The sequence below is a fragment of the Neovison vison genome, chromosome 6 (assembly GCF_020171115.1).
Source record: "Neovison vison isolate M4711 chromosome 6, ASM_NN_V1, whole genome shotgun sequence".
Lineage (NCBI taxonomy): Eukaryota > Metazoa > Chordata > Mammalia > Carnivora > Mustelidae > Neogale > Neogale vison.
This window is the reverse complement of record NC_058096.1, coordinates 25301313-25319782: the sequence shown is the minus strand read 5'-3', so window position 1 is coordinate 25319782 and position 18470 is coordinate 25301313. Positions and strand designations below refer to the sequence as shown.

At 38.0% G+C, this 18470-nt stretch overlaps 1 protein-coding gene across 1 annotated transcript in view; it reads right to left on the bottom strand.

The window, feature by feature from the left end:
* TMPRSS15 (transmembrane serine protease 15) overlaps positions 1-18470 on the bottom strand; it is a 119398-nt gene that overhangs the window by 12255 nt on the left and 88673 nt on the right. The window contains exons 19-21 of the mRNA XM_044254991.1: positions 16993-17088; positions 13646-13695; positions 13310-13484 (exon numbers count right to left, since the gene is read on the bottom strand). Of these exons, the coding sequence (XP_044110926.1) occupies positions 13310-13484; positions 13646-13695; positions 16993-17088 (321 nt within the window). The remainder of the gene's footprint in view (positions 1-13309; positions 13485-13645; positions 13696-16992; positions 17089-18470) is intronic.

Genomic DNA, 18470 nt, shown 5'->3' with positions numbered 1-18470 from the left:
TAGGAAAACATACATTAAAAATTCAGAGAGATATCTGCAGCTATTTGTTGGAGATTTAACTCAATGACAAGATAATGAAGTTCAGGGGCACCTCGGTGGCTCAGTCAGTTGCATCTGACTCTTGGTTTTGGTCCAGATCTTGATCTCAGGGTCCTGGGAGGGAGCCTCATCAGAACTCTGTGCTCACATCCTCAGATCACAATGCTTTGAAACTGGAGCTCAATTACAAGGAAAAGTTCAGAAGGAACTCAAACACCTGGAGGCTAAAGACCACCTTGCTTAAGAATGCTTGGATCAACCAGGAGATCAAAGAAGAAGTGAAACAATTCATGGAAACCAATGAGAATGAAGACACTTCGGTCCAAAACCTATGGGATACAGCAAAGGCGGTCCTAAGGGGGAAATACATAGCCATCCAAGCATCCCTCAAAAAAATAAAAAAATCCAGAACACACCAGCTGTCTCTGTACCTTAAAGAACTGGAGAATCAACAACAAATCAAACCAACTCCACACATAAGAAGGGAAATAATCAAGATTAGAGCTGAGATCAATGAGGTAGAAACAAGAGATACAGTAGAACGTATCAATGAAACTAGAAGCTGGTTTTTTGAAAGAACCAATAAGATCGATAAACTATTGGCCACTCTAATCCAAAAGAAAAGAGAGAAAGCTGAAATTCATAAAATTATGAATGAAAAGGGAGAGATCACAACTAACACCAAGGAAGTAGAAACAATCATCAGAAGTTATTACGAACAGTTATATGCCAATAAACTAAGCAACCTAGATGAAATGGATGCATTCCTGGAAAACTATAAACTCCCAAAATTGAACCAGGAAGAAACTGACAACCTGAATAGACCAATATCTAGTAACGAGATTGAAGCAGTGATCAAAAACCTCCCAAAAAACAAGAGCCCAGGACCTGATGGGTTCCCTGGGGAATTCTACCAAACTTTCAAAGAAGAAATAACACCTATACTCCTGAAGCTGTTTCAAAAAATTGAAGCAGAAGGAAAACTTCCAGACTCTTTCTATGAAGCCAGCATTACCTTAATCCAGGCAAAGACCCTACTAAAAAGGAGAATTTCAGACCAATATCACTGATGAATATGGATGCTAAGATTCTCAACAAGATCCTAGCAAACAGGATCCAACAGCACATTAAAAAGATTATCCACCATGACCAGGAGGGACTCATCCCTGGGCTACAAGGATGGTTCAACATTCGCAAATCAATCAATGTGACAGAACAAATTAATAAGAGAAGAGAGAAGAACCACATGGTCCTCTCAATTGATGCAGAAAAGCATTTGACAAAATCCAGCATCCGTTCCTGATTAAAACGCTTCAAAGTATAGGGATAGAGGGGACATTCCTGAACTTCATCAAATCTATCTATGAAAGACCCACAGCAAATATCATCCTCAATGGGAAAAAGCTTGCAGCCTTCCCGTTGAGATCAGGAATACGACAAGGATGCCCACTCTCACCACTCTTGTTCAACAGAGTATTAGAAGTCCTAGCAACAGCAATCAGACAACAAAGAGAAATAAAAGGTATCCAAATTGGTAATGAAGAAGTCAAACTCTCTCTCTTCACAGATGACATGATTCTTTATATGGAAAACCCAAAAGACTCCACCCCCAAACTACTAGAACTCATACAACAATTCAGTAACGTGGCAGGACACAAAGTCAATGTACAGAAATCAGTGGCTCTCTTATACACTAATAATGAAAATACAGAAAGAGAAATTAGAGAATCGATTCCATTTACTATAGCACCAAGAACCATAAGATACCTGGGAATAAACCTGACCAAAGAGGTAAAGGATCTGTACTTGAGGAACTACAGAACATTCATGAAAGAAATTGAAGAAGACACAAAAAGATGGAAGACCATTCCATGCTCTTGGATTGGAAGAATAAACATTGTTAAAATGTCTATACTCCCTAGAGCAATCTATGCTTTTAATGCTATTCCGATCAAAATACCACTGGTATTCTTCAAAGAGCTGGAGCAAATAATCCAAAAATTTGTATGGATCAGAAGAGACACCGAATCGCTAAGGAAATGTTGAAAAACAAAAATAAAACGGGGGGCATCACGTTACCTGATTTCAAGCTTTACTACAAAGCTGTGATCACCAAGACAGCATGGTACTGCCATAAAAACAGACACATAGACCAGTGGAACAGAGTAGACATCCCAGATATGGACCCTCAACTCTATGGTCAACTAATCTTTGACAAAACAGGAAAAAATGTACAGTGGAAAAAAGACAGTCTCTTCAATAAGTGGTGCTGGGAAAACTGGGCAGCTATATGTAGAAGAATGAAACTCGGCCATTCTCTTACACTGTACACAAAGATAAACTCAAAATGGATAAAAGACCTCAATGTGAGTCAGGAATCCATCAGAATCCTAGAGGAGAACATAGGCAGTAATCTCTTCAGTATCAGCCACAGCAACTTCTTTCAAGATATGTCTCCAAAGGCAAAGGAAACAAAAGCGAAAATGAACTTTTGGGACTTCATCAAGATCAAAAGCTTCTGCACAGCAAAGGAAACAGTCAAGAAAATAAAGAGGCAACCCACAGAATGGGAGAAGATATTTGCAAATGACAGTACAGACAAAAGGTTGATATCCAGGTTCTATAAAGAACTCCTCAGACTCAACACACACAAAACAGACAATCATATCAAAAAATGGGCAGAAGATATGAACAGACACTTCTCCAATGAAGACATACAAATGGCTATCAGACACATGAAAAGATGTTCATTATCACTAGCCATCAGGGAGATTCAAATTAAAACCACCTTACACCAGTTAGACTGGCCAAAATTAGCAGGACAGGAAACAACATGTGTTGGAAGGGATGTGGATAAAGGGGAACCCTCTTCCACTGTTGGTGGGAATGCAAGTTGGTGCAGCCTCTTTGGAGAACAGTGTGGAGATTCCTCAAGAAATTAAAAATAGAACTTCCCTATGATCCTGCAATTGCACTACTGGGTATTTAACCCAAAGATACAGATGTAGTAAAAGAAGGGCCATCTGTACCCCCAAAATTTATAGCAGCAATGGCCACGGTCGCCAAACTGTGGAAAGAACCAAGATGCCCTTCAATGGACGAATGGATAAGGAAGATGTGGTCCATATACACTATGGAGTATTATGCCTCCATCAGAAAGGACAAATACCCAACTTTTGTAGCAACATGGACGGGACTGGAAGAGATTATGCTGAGTGAAATAAGTCAAGCAGAGAGAGTCAATTAGCATATGGTTTCACTTATTTGTGGAGCATAACAAATAACATGGAGGACATGGGGAGATAGAGAGGAGAAGGAAGTTGGGGGAAATTGGAAGGGAAGGTGAACCATGAGTGACTATGGACTCTGAAAAACAATCTGAGGGTTTTGAAGTGGCAGGGGGTGGGAAGTCGGGCTACCAGGTGGTGGGTATTATAGAGGGCATGGATTGCATGGAGCACTGGGTGTGGTGCAAAAATAGTGAATACTGTTATGCTGAAAATAAATTAAAAATAAATTAAAAATAAATAAATAAATAAATATTTTTCTTTATTAAAAAAAAAAAGACCTCTGTGCTCAGCAGGTAGTCTGCTTGAGATTCTTTCTCTCTCCTCCATTCTCTCTTCCCCTCCCTCTGCTCATACACTATCTAAATCAGTAATAAAATCTTTAAAAAAATTGCAATTAAGAAAAAATAATGCAGTTTAGTGGCTAATCTCCCAAATTCTTTTGTAAGCACTGTACACCTTCTGAGAATAATAAATATTAGGTACTGATATGAGAGAGCTTACAGGCAGCCCAAAGTTTAGTGATCACCATTTTGTCTTGTTATTTCAAGGTTTGGAGTAGAAAACCAATCCATGAACCATGGACTGTGAAAATTAAGCATACATGCTTCAAGCTACTGGTCTAATTAAATACAAGTTACGGCAGTATTAATCTGACACATTCTTAATGAGTTCCAAAGTTGTTATAGTGCTACATGGAGAAATAGCCTCTTCTCATTTTTTTTTTTCTCCTGCATCTATCTGTAAGTCGTACATTAAGAAGGAGATACTCCTCCAACATGTGTCAATTGCATTTCTCTCTCAGGTTCTGCTCCACATAAGTTTTCCTGTCTATTTGCTTAGCTTCTCCACCACAAGCTCACATTAGCACAAGCACCACTAGAACAACTAGTGGTTGAAGAAAGACTTCAGAACCCCTGGCCAGTTGTACTCAATTTTATGAATCACCTGAAGAATTTGCTAAAAATCTGGATTCCTAATTTCCATCTCCAGAGATTCTAATTTGGAATGTTGGAGTGGGACACAAGAATCTGCACTTTGTAATTACTATTGGGATATTGAGTAATACAGAATCCTCCCTGGCTTTTCCATTCACTCAAAGCCAAGAGAAAGAAGAAAGCTTCCAGAAAAATCAGTCAGCTGAGGAGGGGATAATTTTTAAAAATATATTTGTCTCAAAGCATCTACACTCTAGTAAAACAAGGAAAAACTATAGAGATGGGAACAGGAGATAGGCCCACTGGGTAGGTGAGCCCCAGTCTGACACAGGCTAAAGATGCTGAAGTAGGGTACCTTGAGGTAGGGGAGGTTGGCTGAATTTCTGCTGCATTTGACCTGTTCAAACAAAATGTTATTCCTAGTAGTAGAAGAAAGAAAAGTCACAAGTTGGGAGGCAACAGAAAGACATGTATTCCTGAATTCTGTAACCCCAGAGACTAGCACAATTTTTGGTGCACAAGAGGCGCACCAAATGGGAGGAACTAGTGCTAGGCCACTCTAGGTTGCTATGTGCTGTCGTGTAAAGAAATTCTCTACTCAGTGTATGAGGATGTCCATTTTTAAATAGGATTTTCATTGTGGTAAAAAATAAATTTGATAAAGAAGATATGGTCCATATATACAATGGAGTATTATGCCTCCATCAGAAAGGATGGATACCCAGCTTTTGTATCAACATGGACGGGACTGGAAGAGATTATGCTGAGTGAAGTAAGTCAAGCAGAGAGAGTCAATTATCATATGGTTTCACTTACTTGTGAAACAAAAGGAATAACACAGAAGTCATTGGGAGATGGAGAGGAGTAGTGAGATGGGAGAAATCGGAGAGGGAGACAAACCATGAGAGACTGTGGACTCTGAGAAACAAAATGAGGGGTTTGGAGGGGAGGGGGCTGGGGGGATGGGGGAGCCTAGTGGTGGTGGGTATCCAGGAGGGCACGTATTGCATGGAGCACTGGGTATGGTGCATAAACAATGAATTTTGGAACACTGAAAAGAAATAAAATAAAATAAAATGGGAATAAAGTAAATATGGTAAGATATTTATGATAAAGTGGCACACTGTGCTGAAAGGAAGAAAAATCAGTGGGAACCCATAACTCTACATTGAAAAATTTTTCTGTTCTATCATTAACAAAGATGGTACCTTAGCCAAGTCTGCCCACTGCCAACCCCAATGTTTGCCCCAAGCACATTTCAGGTCTCTATCATTATTCTCCACTGAATAGAATAAGGATTCCTATGAGGACAACCAATTCCATTTTTTTTTTAATATTTTATTTATTTATTTGACAGAGAGAGAGAGAGATCACAAGTAGGCAGAGAGTCAGGCAGAGAGAAGGCTGAGCAGAGAGCCCGATGCAGGGCTCGATCCCAGGACACTGAGATTATGACCTGAGCTGAAGGCAGCGGCTTAATCCACCTAGCCACCCAGGCACCCCCTAATTCCATTTTTAAGGCATATAAAAATTAGGATGCCTCTGAAATATGGTGTTGTTAGAGAATAAGAAATTTTTCAAGACTAGAGTCCGAATGTCCATTGACTGATGAATGGATAGACATGTGATGCGCACGCGTGCGCGCGTGCGCATACACACACACACACACACACACACACAAAATGGAATATAACTTAGCCATTAAAGAAAGAGAATGAATTCTTACCAGTTTCAGTGACATGGATGGATCTAGAAGGGATAATGCTGAGTGAAGTAAGTAAGTCAGAGAAAGACAAATACAATTTGACTTCACTCATTTGTGGAATTTTAGAAACAAAACAGATGAATATGAGTGGGGGAAGGAGAGAGGCAAACCAAGAAACAGACTCAACTATAGAGAACAAACTGAGGATTCCTGGAGAGAAGGTGGGCAGGAGGATGAATTAATGGGTAGTGAGGATTAAGGAGAGCACTTGTGATAAGCATGGGGTGTTTGTTGTATGTAAGTGCTGAATCACTAAATCCTACACCTGAAACTAAGTTACACTCAATGTTAATTAACTAGAATTTAGATAAGAACTCGAGAGAAAAAGGAAAGAATATTAGAGGCAATTTTAAAAGAACAAAGGAGATAGATTAAATGGGATTAGAGTGGCCAGTTTTAACAATATAATATCATATGGTAATCATAATAATTATCCAAGTTAATAAAATAAATTGTTAATGAAGGGTCATGAACCCATAGTGAAACTCAAAGGAGAAAAATTAAAGTGTATAAAAGGCCGATGTATTGTAAAAGAAAAAGGATGAATAGTGAGGATATGTTTAATTATTGTTCTTTTATATGAATAAGGTCAAGAGTGTCACACATAAGGGTACTTTTAGTTCAACTACTAAGTAGAAACCTGTCTTTAAAGTAGAGGTATGCCTTTTATTTGTTTAGTTGTTAGAAAAGGAAGTACAGGGTACACGGAGTAAGTGGAATAATCCTCAATACCATTTGATCTGGTGGGTTATGTCTACACACTTTAAGAATAGTTTTTGAATGCCTGTCTTCACTTGACTTCCAGGAATCTCCTCATACTTGCGATCTTCCTTTCATCTCAAAATTCAAATATTAGAGTACTCCTGAGTTCTGTTTTTTGTTTTCTTCTCTTTTCCATTATCCCCCAGATAATCATATCCAATGTCATGACTTCAAATATCAGCAATGTGTGCAAATTTTCCAAATCTGTATTTCAATAATTGACTTCTTCTCTGAACTGTAGACTCACCACATGCCACATGCCAATTAGGCAGTACCATTTGGATTTTATCAGAAAGTCCTAAATTTGATAAAAAAAAAAACTCATAACTCTTGTTCTCTTTGCAGTCCTGTTTCTTCTCATTATCCTCACTTCAGTAAATGATATCATATCAACACACAACACACACCCTGTTTACTCGAGGCCTAACCCTTGACTCTGCCCTTGCCCTTTCTCTTTATCTGTCTATAACTCTATCCACCTGAACTTACTCATAAATGAGATCCTGTCTTTTGTCCAGCTTCCTCAGCCACAATCCTAGGATGACTATTGTTTCTTTCGAATTGGTCTCCCTGGGTTCACTATTGGTCCTCCCAGCAGATTCTTCTCCAGCTGATGTCATTCTTCGCCTTCTGGAAGGTCTCTCATCCCACTTGTCATGGCCTTCTTAGTCCTCACCAGGACCTAGAAACTGGTCCTGCCTACATCTCCAGTCTTGTTCCTTCCTGTCTGCCAATCACTTCCTGGCCAGCAGCAATGACAGGCTTCTTGAGGTTTCTAGAACAGGCTAATCTCATTCCTACCCCAGGGCATCTGAGTTGGTGTTACCTCTCCAGAAACTTGTGTTAAGTTCCTTCCTCATCTCTTTAGATCTTCCTTCAATTTTCATTTGTTGTACAAGTTTCTCCATATACTGTATCCAAATAAAGTCCCCTGCTTCCATCATTTGCTTTCTGCTTATACCACTTTTATCTTCCTTTTTTGCACTTAATCATTCCCTAAAATAAAATATTTATCTGAATATTTTTCTAGGGCAAGGACTTTGTCTGTAGAGCATCATTTTCTCCAAAACTTAGAACACTTGTTCTAATTTCTTGATTCAAGGTAATGACCTAGTTCTCAAAGAAGAGATAACTTCAGGGATCTGGCACCAAGCTTCTAGGAAATACAGGAACTTCTGGGTGGAATTACAACTATAATGAGATACCTCATTATAATAGGAAATATGTTATTAAAGTGATTTGCCAGAGGCAGGGATGGTATGTGTCTGGAATTGTTGAAGGGACTTAAAACTAAAATAAAACAAACAAATAAATAAATAAATAAAAAGGGGAAAGTACATTATTAAAAATAGTGCTATATGAGTAGCATCAAGCAAACAAGTTATACAATATGGGTCGAGGGGGTTTTTACAAATACATAATTTTTTTTAAAGATTTTATTTATTTATTTGACAGAGAGAAATCACAAGTAGGTGGAGAGGCAGGCAGAGAGAGAGAGAGAGGGAAGCAGGCCCCCTGCTGAGCAGAGAGCCCGATGCGGGACTCGATCCCAGGACCCTGAGATCATGACCTGAGCTGAAGGCAGCGGCTTAACCCACTGAGCCACCCAGGTGCCCCTACAAATACATAATTTTAAGGAAAAGACTTTACATTGGAAATTGATAAAGCCTATGAGAAAGGCATCAGTCTAAAAAGTCCTAATGATGGAAGAAGAGAATTTTAACTATCAAAAAGATGACTAGCAGCTTGAACTTGAAATGTCTTTAAAAACGTACCCAAGGCCTACCCTATGATAAGTCACTAACTTACTCTTGAAATCTTTACTGGCCTAAGAAAATGCACTTCTTTTATATTTGCAAAAGTTACTATTATCTTGAAAAAGTATTAAAGTATTTCTGCAACCTGAAGGAGATAATATATTGAACATCCTAAAGTCATCATTGAATAGGTAGATAAATAGAGAAATTAATTAAGTCTATAATGTTTATATGCTAGGATAAGTTTAAGTAGAAATGAAATACTTTTCTAAGTACTATATTTGTATATGTTCTATATTCTAGTCCTATATAAGGTGCTTGAGGTATTCAAAAGAATCCAGATTTTAAGTTGTAATAGAGGTATCAATTAAGTTATGTTGTTTTAGAGTCAATACTTAACTATTTAAAAAGTTTGCTTCAAAGCTTTATCAGCTACATCAGTTAAATTAATTTAACGCTGAAGTGTAAATAGTAGTATGGATTTTTTGCCATACCCCCAAGCACCTCATATAGGAAATAGTCTATTTCAGGAACATTAACACCTGTTTCAAGGAATTATTTCAATAAGGAATGAGACACGTATTTGGTCTTCTCTAAAGGGCTAAATCAAAGAATGGAAGATGGGCAAGAGGCCTCTCTGTGGAAAATTTCAACACCAATATATGTCTATAGAGTAGATGTGACCCTGGGGTACCTGTGTGGCTCAGTCAGTTAAGTGTCTGCCTTTGGCTCAGGTCATGATCCCAGGGTCCTGGTATGGAGCCTGGGATTGAGTCTTACATCAGGATCCCTGATTAGCAGGGAATCTGCTTCTCCCTCTCCTCTCTGCTTCTGCTCTATCTCACTATTTCTTTCTCTCTCTCAAATAAATAAATAAATCTAAAATTCAATTAAGAAAAATAGTTGTGATCCAGACTTAAATCTATATATATACCTGCCCACGGAAGAGGCTGAATAGTGGTTGCTTCTAGAAGTGGGGATGGTGACTGACAGGAAAAGGGGGATAAGAGAGTTTTATATGTGATGTGAATATTTCATGTCCTGATAGGAGTGTGGGTTACACAGGTGCAGGCATTTTCAAAACCTATCAAACCATGCACTTAAGCTTATTCATGTGTTCTATGTCAGTGGGAAAAAGAGAAAAGCAAATATTAAACTCTATGTGGTGAGTTTGCTTTACTGTGGTAGGCTTAGCAGTTCTCAAACCACTTGTTTTGTGAATCCATACATGTTTTGTGGATTGTAGGAACAGGTTTCTGATTATTGGAGATAAGTGTTGCAAATATGGAAGGAGAAAAGATTAGAATGTGCCTATGGTAATCTATTTTAATTAAAGCTGTTATTTTGAGTTCATATTTGTAGGGATGTAGCTATATTTATTGAGAGGGCCTAGGAGTAGGACATATCAGCACTAGCAAGGAGCATGTAAGATTTTGTTTTTTAAAATACAGGAGAAACTAAAATGAGCTAAATGGAGTTGGTGTTTCTTATAGAAAACTTGATTTGGGGACTAGAGTGGACAAAGCACAAGATGAACACGAACATCTTATTTTGCAGAAAGTAAAGGAGTTCTCAAAGAATGGAGATATATCAAGACCAACAAGGGGGCAAGCTTGAAGAGTTTTACCAAATAGAAGGGCTTTCTATAAAATAACTTGCTGTCCTAGTAAAAAATATAGGGTAAAGGACATAATGTCTAATCCAGTATCAAGTGATTTGGAAAATAAGTATTTCTCCAAACTGGAGAGAATGAAAGAATGAAAAAGGTTTTCATAGCACAAGATGCAAACAATTGGTGAAACTCAGTGAAGGTATACAAGAGTTCTCTATACTACTATTTGAAATTTGTGTGCATGTTTGAAATTGTAGCAATATAAAAAGTTTAGAAAATAAATACACTGAACGTCTCCTGGGCAAGAATTAGAATCTTCTTTCCTGCACAGGAACAGCAGCACAATGAAAATTTTATTGTACATCTATGTAATTCACAGTATCCAAAAGCACTGCATCCTCTTACTTTTGTCCTGATAATCACTCTAGGAGGCAGATCTTACGAACACCCTGTGGAGGAGGATATTGAAACAGAGACACCAAGTCACGTGAGGTCAATAGCACAAGCAGAATCAAAATTCTGTCCTCGGGTTTACAGTCAGTCTTGCCTTAAAGCCACAGTAAAGTTGGTTCGTACTCTCCCAATCTCTCTTTTAAGGTTCAAAAAGAAGACAAATCAGTGACCGAGAAAGAGAACAGGTAGAGGGAAATTTAGTGACATCCATAATGGTTTAGGGATAGGAATGAGAGTGTGGACAGTAAGAACATAGACAGAGAAGAGCTGTCCAATTAAACCATTTAGTCACCTGCAGGTTAAAGCACCTTGACCAGATAGATACAAGTTTCTTGGGGAAGAAGAAATAATATCACTGAGTGGCTAACAAGAGCAAAATGCAAGGTTGGGTGAGGATGAGTTTGAATTCATCACAATTCCATCCTATGGCAGCTTACACTTGTTTGCTTGTGTTCAAATTGAAACTGTGAAAATACATTTTATGTCTTATATGACTGAACACGTGTGTGTATATTAGGTGAAACAGCTTTTCTCTTTTTTTTTTTTAATTATTTATTTATTTATTTGACAGAGATTGCAAGCAGGCAGAGAGGCAGAGAGAGGAAGGGAAGCAGGCTCCCCACCGAGCAGAGAGCCCAATGTGGGACTCATTCCCAGGACCCTGGGATCATGACCTGAGCTGAAGGTACAAGCTTTAACCCACTGGGCGCCACCCAGGCGCCCCTGAAACAGCTTTTCTATTTCCTTTGGATATTTGTGGCTTAAAAAGATAGTATATTGGTAACAGTGACCTACAATAAGTACATCTGTAAGGCAGATAAATGAAAGATACCATTAATATTACTGTAACCCTGGGGGCACCTGGGTGGCTCAGTGGGTTAAGCCGCTGCCTTCGGCTCAGGTCATGATCTCAGGGTCCTGGGATCGAGTCCCGCATCGGGCTCTCTGCTCAGCAGGGGGCCTGCTTCCCTCTCTCTCTCTCTCTGCCTGCCTCTCTGCCTACTTGTGATTTCTCTCTGTCAAATAAATAAATAAAAATCTTTAAAAAAAAATATTACTGTAACCCTGGCTGACATTTAGAAAGTGTATGTTCTGCAAGAACATTAAATGGACTAATTTACCAAATCCAAGGTTAATATAAGAGGTCACTAACTTACTAAGATCTACCTTCGCACAATAGAAACACAATGAATCTGTAGCTAAAGCTACCTTTTACTTGTAAAATGGGGTTTAAGTTAACCACCTGTGGCATACCAAGACATAGAGCATGAATAGGCGAAATTAAGTCATGTTTAGCAGGGGATGAGAAAATTGACTGAGATAGACACTGCTTGTGGTGTGGTTAAAAACAGATCAAAATGTAATTATCAAGAGGTAGAAAAGTCACCAAGAAGCAGTTTAAGTATGGGAGAGGCTGTAGTTTACTCACCCAGATAGAGGGTATGATGCATAGATTCAGAGAGATTTGGGTTTGGACAGGCAGTATCGTGGGTAGCCCTTGTGGAATCCAGGTGATGGCTGGGATCTGGCTATGGGTCCTCATTTCAGATTCTTCAGGTTCTGACTTTGCGTCTGCCCTCACTCTGGTGCGATGGGATCAATGCTTCAATGCTCATTCCTTCTGTCCCTCATCCCCACCTCCCAGACAACGGTTAACCTTCTGCATCTGACAGTTGGTCCCCACCCAACCAAAAACTTTCAATGTCTGTGTTGGTAGGGAGTTAACTTTTGGATTGGATAAACTACAGATATGTCTTCCATTCCTGAGCATGCGTGGGTCTTTCCTCAGAGATTCTGGGTGCCATGAACCGGCCACGGAAAGGTTCATTCTAATCCTTATAGCTCAGAACATTCTCTGGACGCTTCTTAGGGTAGGAAACTGCTCTAGGTCAGGGCTTACAAATCTTCTGTGAGGAAGCTCCTTTTTTTTCTGGCCCAATTTAAAAGTGTTAGGATGGGATTACCTAGAAAGGTACCTTCTTTTAGGCAAAAGCAGAAAATCGACATGTTCTTGGGCCCAAGAATATTTATGCCCCCCTAGCCTTTTCTCCCTGTCCCTCACCCATTCTATTTTCTCCTGTGTTACTGCTTTGGGTATGTCTGCTTCTAGAAGGAGAAGATAGATCCTAGAATTCAGCATGTGTTTTTGTCTTATTATGTAATGAAAAAAATAGTCAGATATGGTCTGATATTCTAAATTTTACTTATGGGTAGCATCTAAGTAGATCTGACTTGAGAAGGAAGCATTTGTATCCTAGTTAGTAATAAAGTCCTCACACATGAACTTCTGGAGCACAGTTTATTTATAACTTGAGGGCTGTTTAAACACGCTTTTTTGATACAGACAATTTCTGACACTAATTATTGGCCTGATTAATATAACCAGTGCAGCTTATATGTTAAATATGAATTTTACACCTATAAAAATGCTCACTTTGTGAAGGTAAGAATTTCAATTTTTATGTATGTAGGAAACACTATACTTGATGCAAGTATCTCATGAGGAATGATTTTTCATTTAACTTTCTCAGTTTTTATGTATGATTTTAATGGGAAAATGATTGATACTCTATGGTGTCAAAAAGAGCAGGAACATTTCCCCAAGAGGAAGATTTTGTGAGGCGGCATGAAACAGGACGCACCGTGTCTGCTGCCGTCCTCTCACTTGGGAGGGGACACTGTGACGTCACACTCACCCATACACACAGTGGGCCGCAGACACTAGCCAGTCGTTGCTGAGGAGAGAAGCACCACAGAGCAGTTGGCCATTATAGTAAAGGGCAACCACCCAGGGCCAGGCTCCTTCTTTGGCGTTATGTCCTCCAACAATCTTCGGGTTGACTTCTTGGGCCGCCGGTTTGTTTCCACATGCTATTAAAATAATTGAAGAAAGAGCATCTATTTTATTTGGGTGGAGGTGGATGTCCCCAGATCATGAAAACTGAGTGCATCGCTACAAAACAACTTCAGGCTATTCAGAATTTTAAAGGGAAGGCTGAAAGGAAAGAAAACATGACAAAATGGTGACTTACATTTACCGTTACACTGTAACAGGATCAATGAATCCTGGAAACACTGTTCACTGTAATAGAAGAGCAATTATATTTCAGAAATTGTGCACCTGGCATCTTAAAACAGAACATAGTGTACAATATCTTTTTTTTTTTTTTAGTAGAATTAACCTTCAAATGTAAGTATTGTAAATGAAACGTGGGGAGGCTGATAGGCACAGCAGGAAAATCGTCCTGGAGTTTAAGATCCAGTAGAACTGAATTTGAACCCTTATCTCTACCATTTACATTTCAAGTGATTTTTGGATAAGTTTTTCAGTGTCCCTGAGATTCAGTTTTATCATCCATAAAATGGAGGCAATACTACTTACTTTATTGGAATTTGTGAGAAGTAAAAGAAGTGTTTGCACCGAAGTTATTATTGTGCCATATGCCCAAGGAACATTCTACAGGTGATAGTTATTATTAGCTTGCTTGGACCAACCTCAGATAGCATTATTGTATAATACAGAATATGTCTCAGTATGGCTAATCAGACAAGAATTCAGTGCCCTGCACCGTGTGTGACGCTGTGTACTCCACTCAGAAAATTCAAGAATCGATCCCTGGCCCTGCCTTCAAGGGAAATAAACATATAAACAGGAAAATACAAAGTGTAGGCATACATAATTTAAAAACTCACTACCTGTTCAAATATTGGGATACCAACTCTTTTTCAGAGCTAAGAATTCTATTTTAAACAAAGGACAACAGTTTAAAAATGTGTTCTACTCTCTGACCACTAGAGATCAGTAGAATACAAGGAATTAAAGTATTTGCCCACACTTCCTGACCTGGCTAGAGCAGATACTGGTCACATCGATGCAAACTCGTAACTGTAATGATTTCTATTTTTAAATTTAACTGCATCTGTTGTGCATATTATTTAGGTGTTTGAAATTTTAGGGAAAAACAAAACAAAAAATACTAAACAAGATCCCAAATCCATATGAGATCAAGTACTATCAAAACAATTCAGTGTTTCTGGAACATACATGACAAGTTTACGTGAAAACACTTGCATTCATATTGTCCAATTGACAGACCCTTTAAAATAGAAGTAATTTCAATTGAAATATAAGAAAATATATTCATGTTTTATTAATAAACAATGTGAATGCATGTATTTCTACCTAGATACGGGTTTATCATTATATATTCATAATTCCCTAAAGAAGAAGCCTCAATAGACTCCCCTTCTGTTTAAACTCACAGTTGGGAGAAAAGGAGTTTCTAGGAGGCTTTCCAACATACTTTCAAGTTCATCCAAACTCCTTCTATATCGATATTACTCATCAATGAAAATCCATATTCAAACGGCTCAGCGTTCTTGGACAGTAAATGATGCCAGATAATCTGTGGTGTGTGCAAAACTGATGAAATTGTTTTTAGCAAGCATAGTTTAAAAGTTTAATAAATAATAAATAAAAAGTTCAATACACTTTTAAAATTAAAGTAACTATTAAGTTAACTGGAAAACAGAACTGAGCTTCGCATTCATTCTGCACGCATAGTCGGACTTTTCATGCACAAACACAAATGCATTGTCTCAGTGTAGAGAAGTACATTGCTTAGTCTCTGGTCAGAAAGAGCAGTGAATCCACACTTTGTCCAGGTATTTGGAGAGTTTGAACGGAAATAGAATTCCGGTCCTGGCCTTTGGCCCTGGAATCTGAGCTAACTTAGCCCTCTGGACATGAAGAAAGACAATGCCACGATCCTGTGTCTTTCTCTCAGCCCTGTGGGGCACTATTGTGATATAAATGGATGGGTTTATAGCCACAGTATTGACAAAACTAACTATTTTTTCTCCGAATACATGCCCAACAACATGGCCTTTTTTTGTTGTTGAAAAGGCTATGCTCGCTCTTTCTTTCTTTCTTTCTTTCTCCTTTCCAGAAGTGCTATTTAACCTGATTGCCTTGGGGAATTTAGAAGATTGTGAGGTGGAGTGGAAAAGCAGAGGGATGTGGGGTTGCCCAGGCTTTGAAAACTTGTCCAAGTCACTTGCGGACAGCATGCTTCTGTTCCCTCTGCCTTAGAGTAGAGCAATACTCATAGAACTCTTTGGAGTAACATAAGCATGCAGACAATAGGGACATCAGTGATACTGGCATTTTGTTGATAAGCATGGCATAATGAACTTCTGCTCTGAAACATGTGCATAACTGAGATAATATTAAAAAAATATTTTTCTTTTGTTCTTTTTCTTATTCTTAAATGTCTACAAGGTACAAATAAATTTTCAGTGTGCAAACTGTTCAAGATCTATAATGTTAATGGAAGTTTAGACATGCTTATAGAAGGAAATCTAGAAATCTGCTTTCTCACTTGAAAATGCTCTGCTTCACCCCCTATGAGACTAATAATATCAGTCAAGGCCCAGCAAACATTCATATGAAACATTCAATTGCAAAGTCCTTGGCACTAAAAATACTCCTTTATCAATTCATTTTACTGGTTGAGTTCACAGATATGATAACTTTTCATGAATAGTTGAATAATTACATAATTTCATTTTCACCATTAAGTATGTTTTTCAAAGAACTGCAAGCTAATGCACCAGCAATGACGTCTTAAATCTTTGTCAGTAGTCACGGCGGCTTCTTGAAGTTACTGTCTCCCCCCAGCCCCCCTGCCACCACAGCTGGCCTTTAATAGAACTGTAAAATTCAAAAGCCCATTTCAGCAAAAAATATCATTAATGGCCAAACAGGAGAAATGACATAATGTAAGTTAAAACCTATCTTTGAATACAGGAAGAATTGTTCTTTTTAAACATCAGTAAACGCTATAAAAATGAACCTAATTTTAAAGAGCAAAAGAGAATATGCAGGCACAACTAGAAGCCTGATCTCCTTCACTTTATGTTCATGTATTATTTGCTAAATACTATGACTTTTTCCTCCTTTCTTCTCTCTTCTGTTGATAGTTAATTTGTGTCACCCTCTTTAGTCAGACCAACAGTGGACTTACTTATCTCAACTCTCACAATTATTTTCTTTGGGGGTTTACTTCTTTATGAATCTGAAGGTAAGGATAGAAAAGACATAGAAGTAAAATTATTGACTCTCTGTCAGTGAGCTGCCCAATTATATATATGCAATATTTCGTTTGACTGTATTACAATATACATGAGGGTTAGTCAGTGTTATTGGATATGATCAATTAGGTACTATTTGAGATTACATGAATAATAAAATAAATATATAAGTAACTTTCAAGCTTATATGGCTAGTATGTGGTGACATTAAAATCTGACAAGTTTCAAAATCCATCTTCTTTCCAGCCCATGTTCGATTAGTCCAAGACCAGATTTTGGGACTTACCTTGGTGTTAGTAGTAAGCTGCCATTAGGTGCTGTGCTTAATTTTACAAATGGTCCACTTCCAGTAGAGAAGACTGTCATTGATGAGTTTCCACTCCTAGGGAAAGACACGTAGAGACAAAACAAAAGCACAAAGACCCAAAACATAAATTTCTAGTTCTTTAATGTTGTAGACACTGAAAAAAATTATGGGATTCCATACAAAAAGACTAACATTTTAATATAAAACTTCAAATGTTTTGCTATCTAAGAGATGGTACAAATCAGTGGAATTGTCCATAATGACATGAAATATAATTTTAATTTTTGTGTAAATCTCTGGTTGTTTGCACGCATATATTACTTAACAATGTTAAAATCAGTGCATATATATTACTTGGGTATCTCATTTTTTTCATTTGACTCTTCTGTGTTATTCAATAATTTTGATAATGATCAATTTTAATGACAACCTCACAGAATTTCTGCACCATAATTTATTAAACATTTTTTCTGTCGGGTGTAATCATCTTTTAAAAAATGCATGTAGCTTAAGAACAAGCTAGAAAAAGAATATCTTCAGTGTTTGCTTTTCCAAATGTTTCTTTGTTCTTGATATTTCATTCAATTCAAGGTCTAACTAGCCCTGATGTAAAGACAGAAGCTTTGGGATTACTCTAAAAGGGATTATGTAGCCTGGACCTCCAAGGGTCAACACAAGGGCCAGGGTGGGATGGAGAAACAGACAATCTCCATGTGACAAAAGACATTATTAAGTTACTGATCCTTCTTATCCCTGAAAACATGTTACACCCATGCTCTCAACTGTGAACCATAATTAAAGATTTTTCTCTGTTATCCTGACTCTCTTCCCTAGGCTTAGCTGGAAACTTTTAGCGTCTCAGTTCCTGATCTTGTTTTCCTACCTTTCATTTATTTCAGATTTTAATCCTCACATATAAAACTATGCTTTTAGGTTGGAAACATCCTGATTGCTGCAAACTTCTACTGTTTAGCAGGGAGATGATATTTTATCTTTTGCAATAACAGGGTCTACCCATTGCCTATTCAAAAGAAGCTCCACTGTCTTCCCCACATTATACCCAACACTGACCCTTTTCCATCTGTGTATAGGGAATTTCCAAGGAACATTTATAGCTATTATGATTAATAAGAAGAAAAGAACTAAGTTGAGAGTACTTCCAGTCTCTTTCAGATGAGACAATATCCTAAAAACACTGGAAGGGTTTGTCTGATAACTTTTATCCACTGAACACAGAACTAGAACAATGGAGCCTATATTTAATGCCCCAGAATTCAGCATCTTGCATTTTAACTTTATAAACAGATAAAAGTAAATCTAGCCACAAATCATTGACTATTCATTTAATAACACCTGAAATGAATTTGCCAAAGGAAGAATGAGTGCTGTTCCTGTTAATTTTTAAAGATTAAGGCATTCCCTCCAGGTAAGCAGAAGCATCATCTTATTTAAGTATT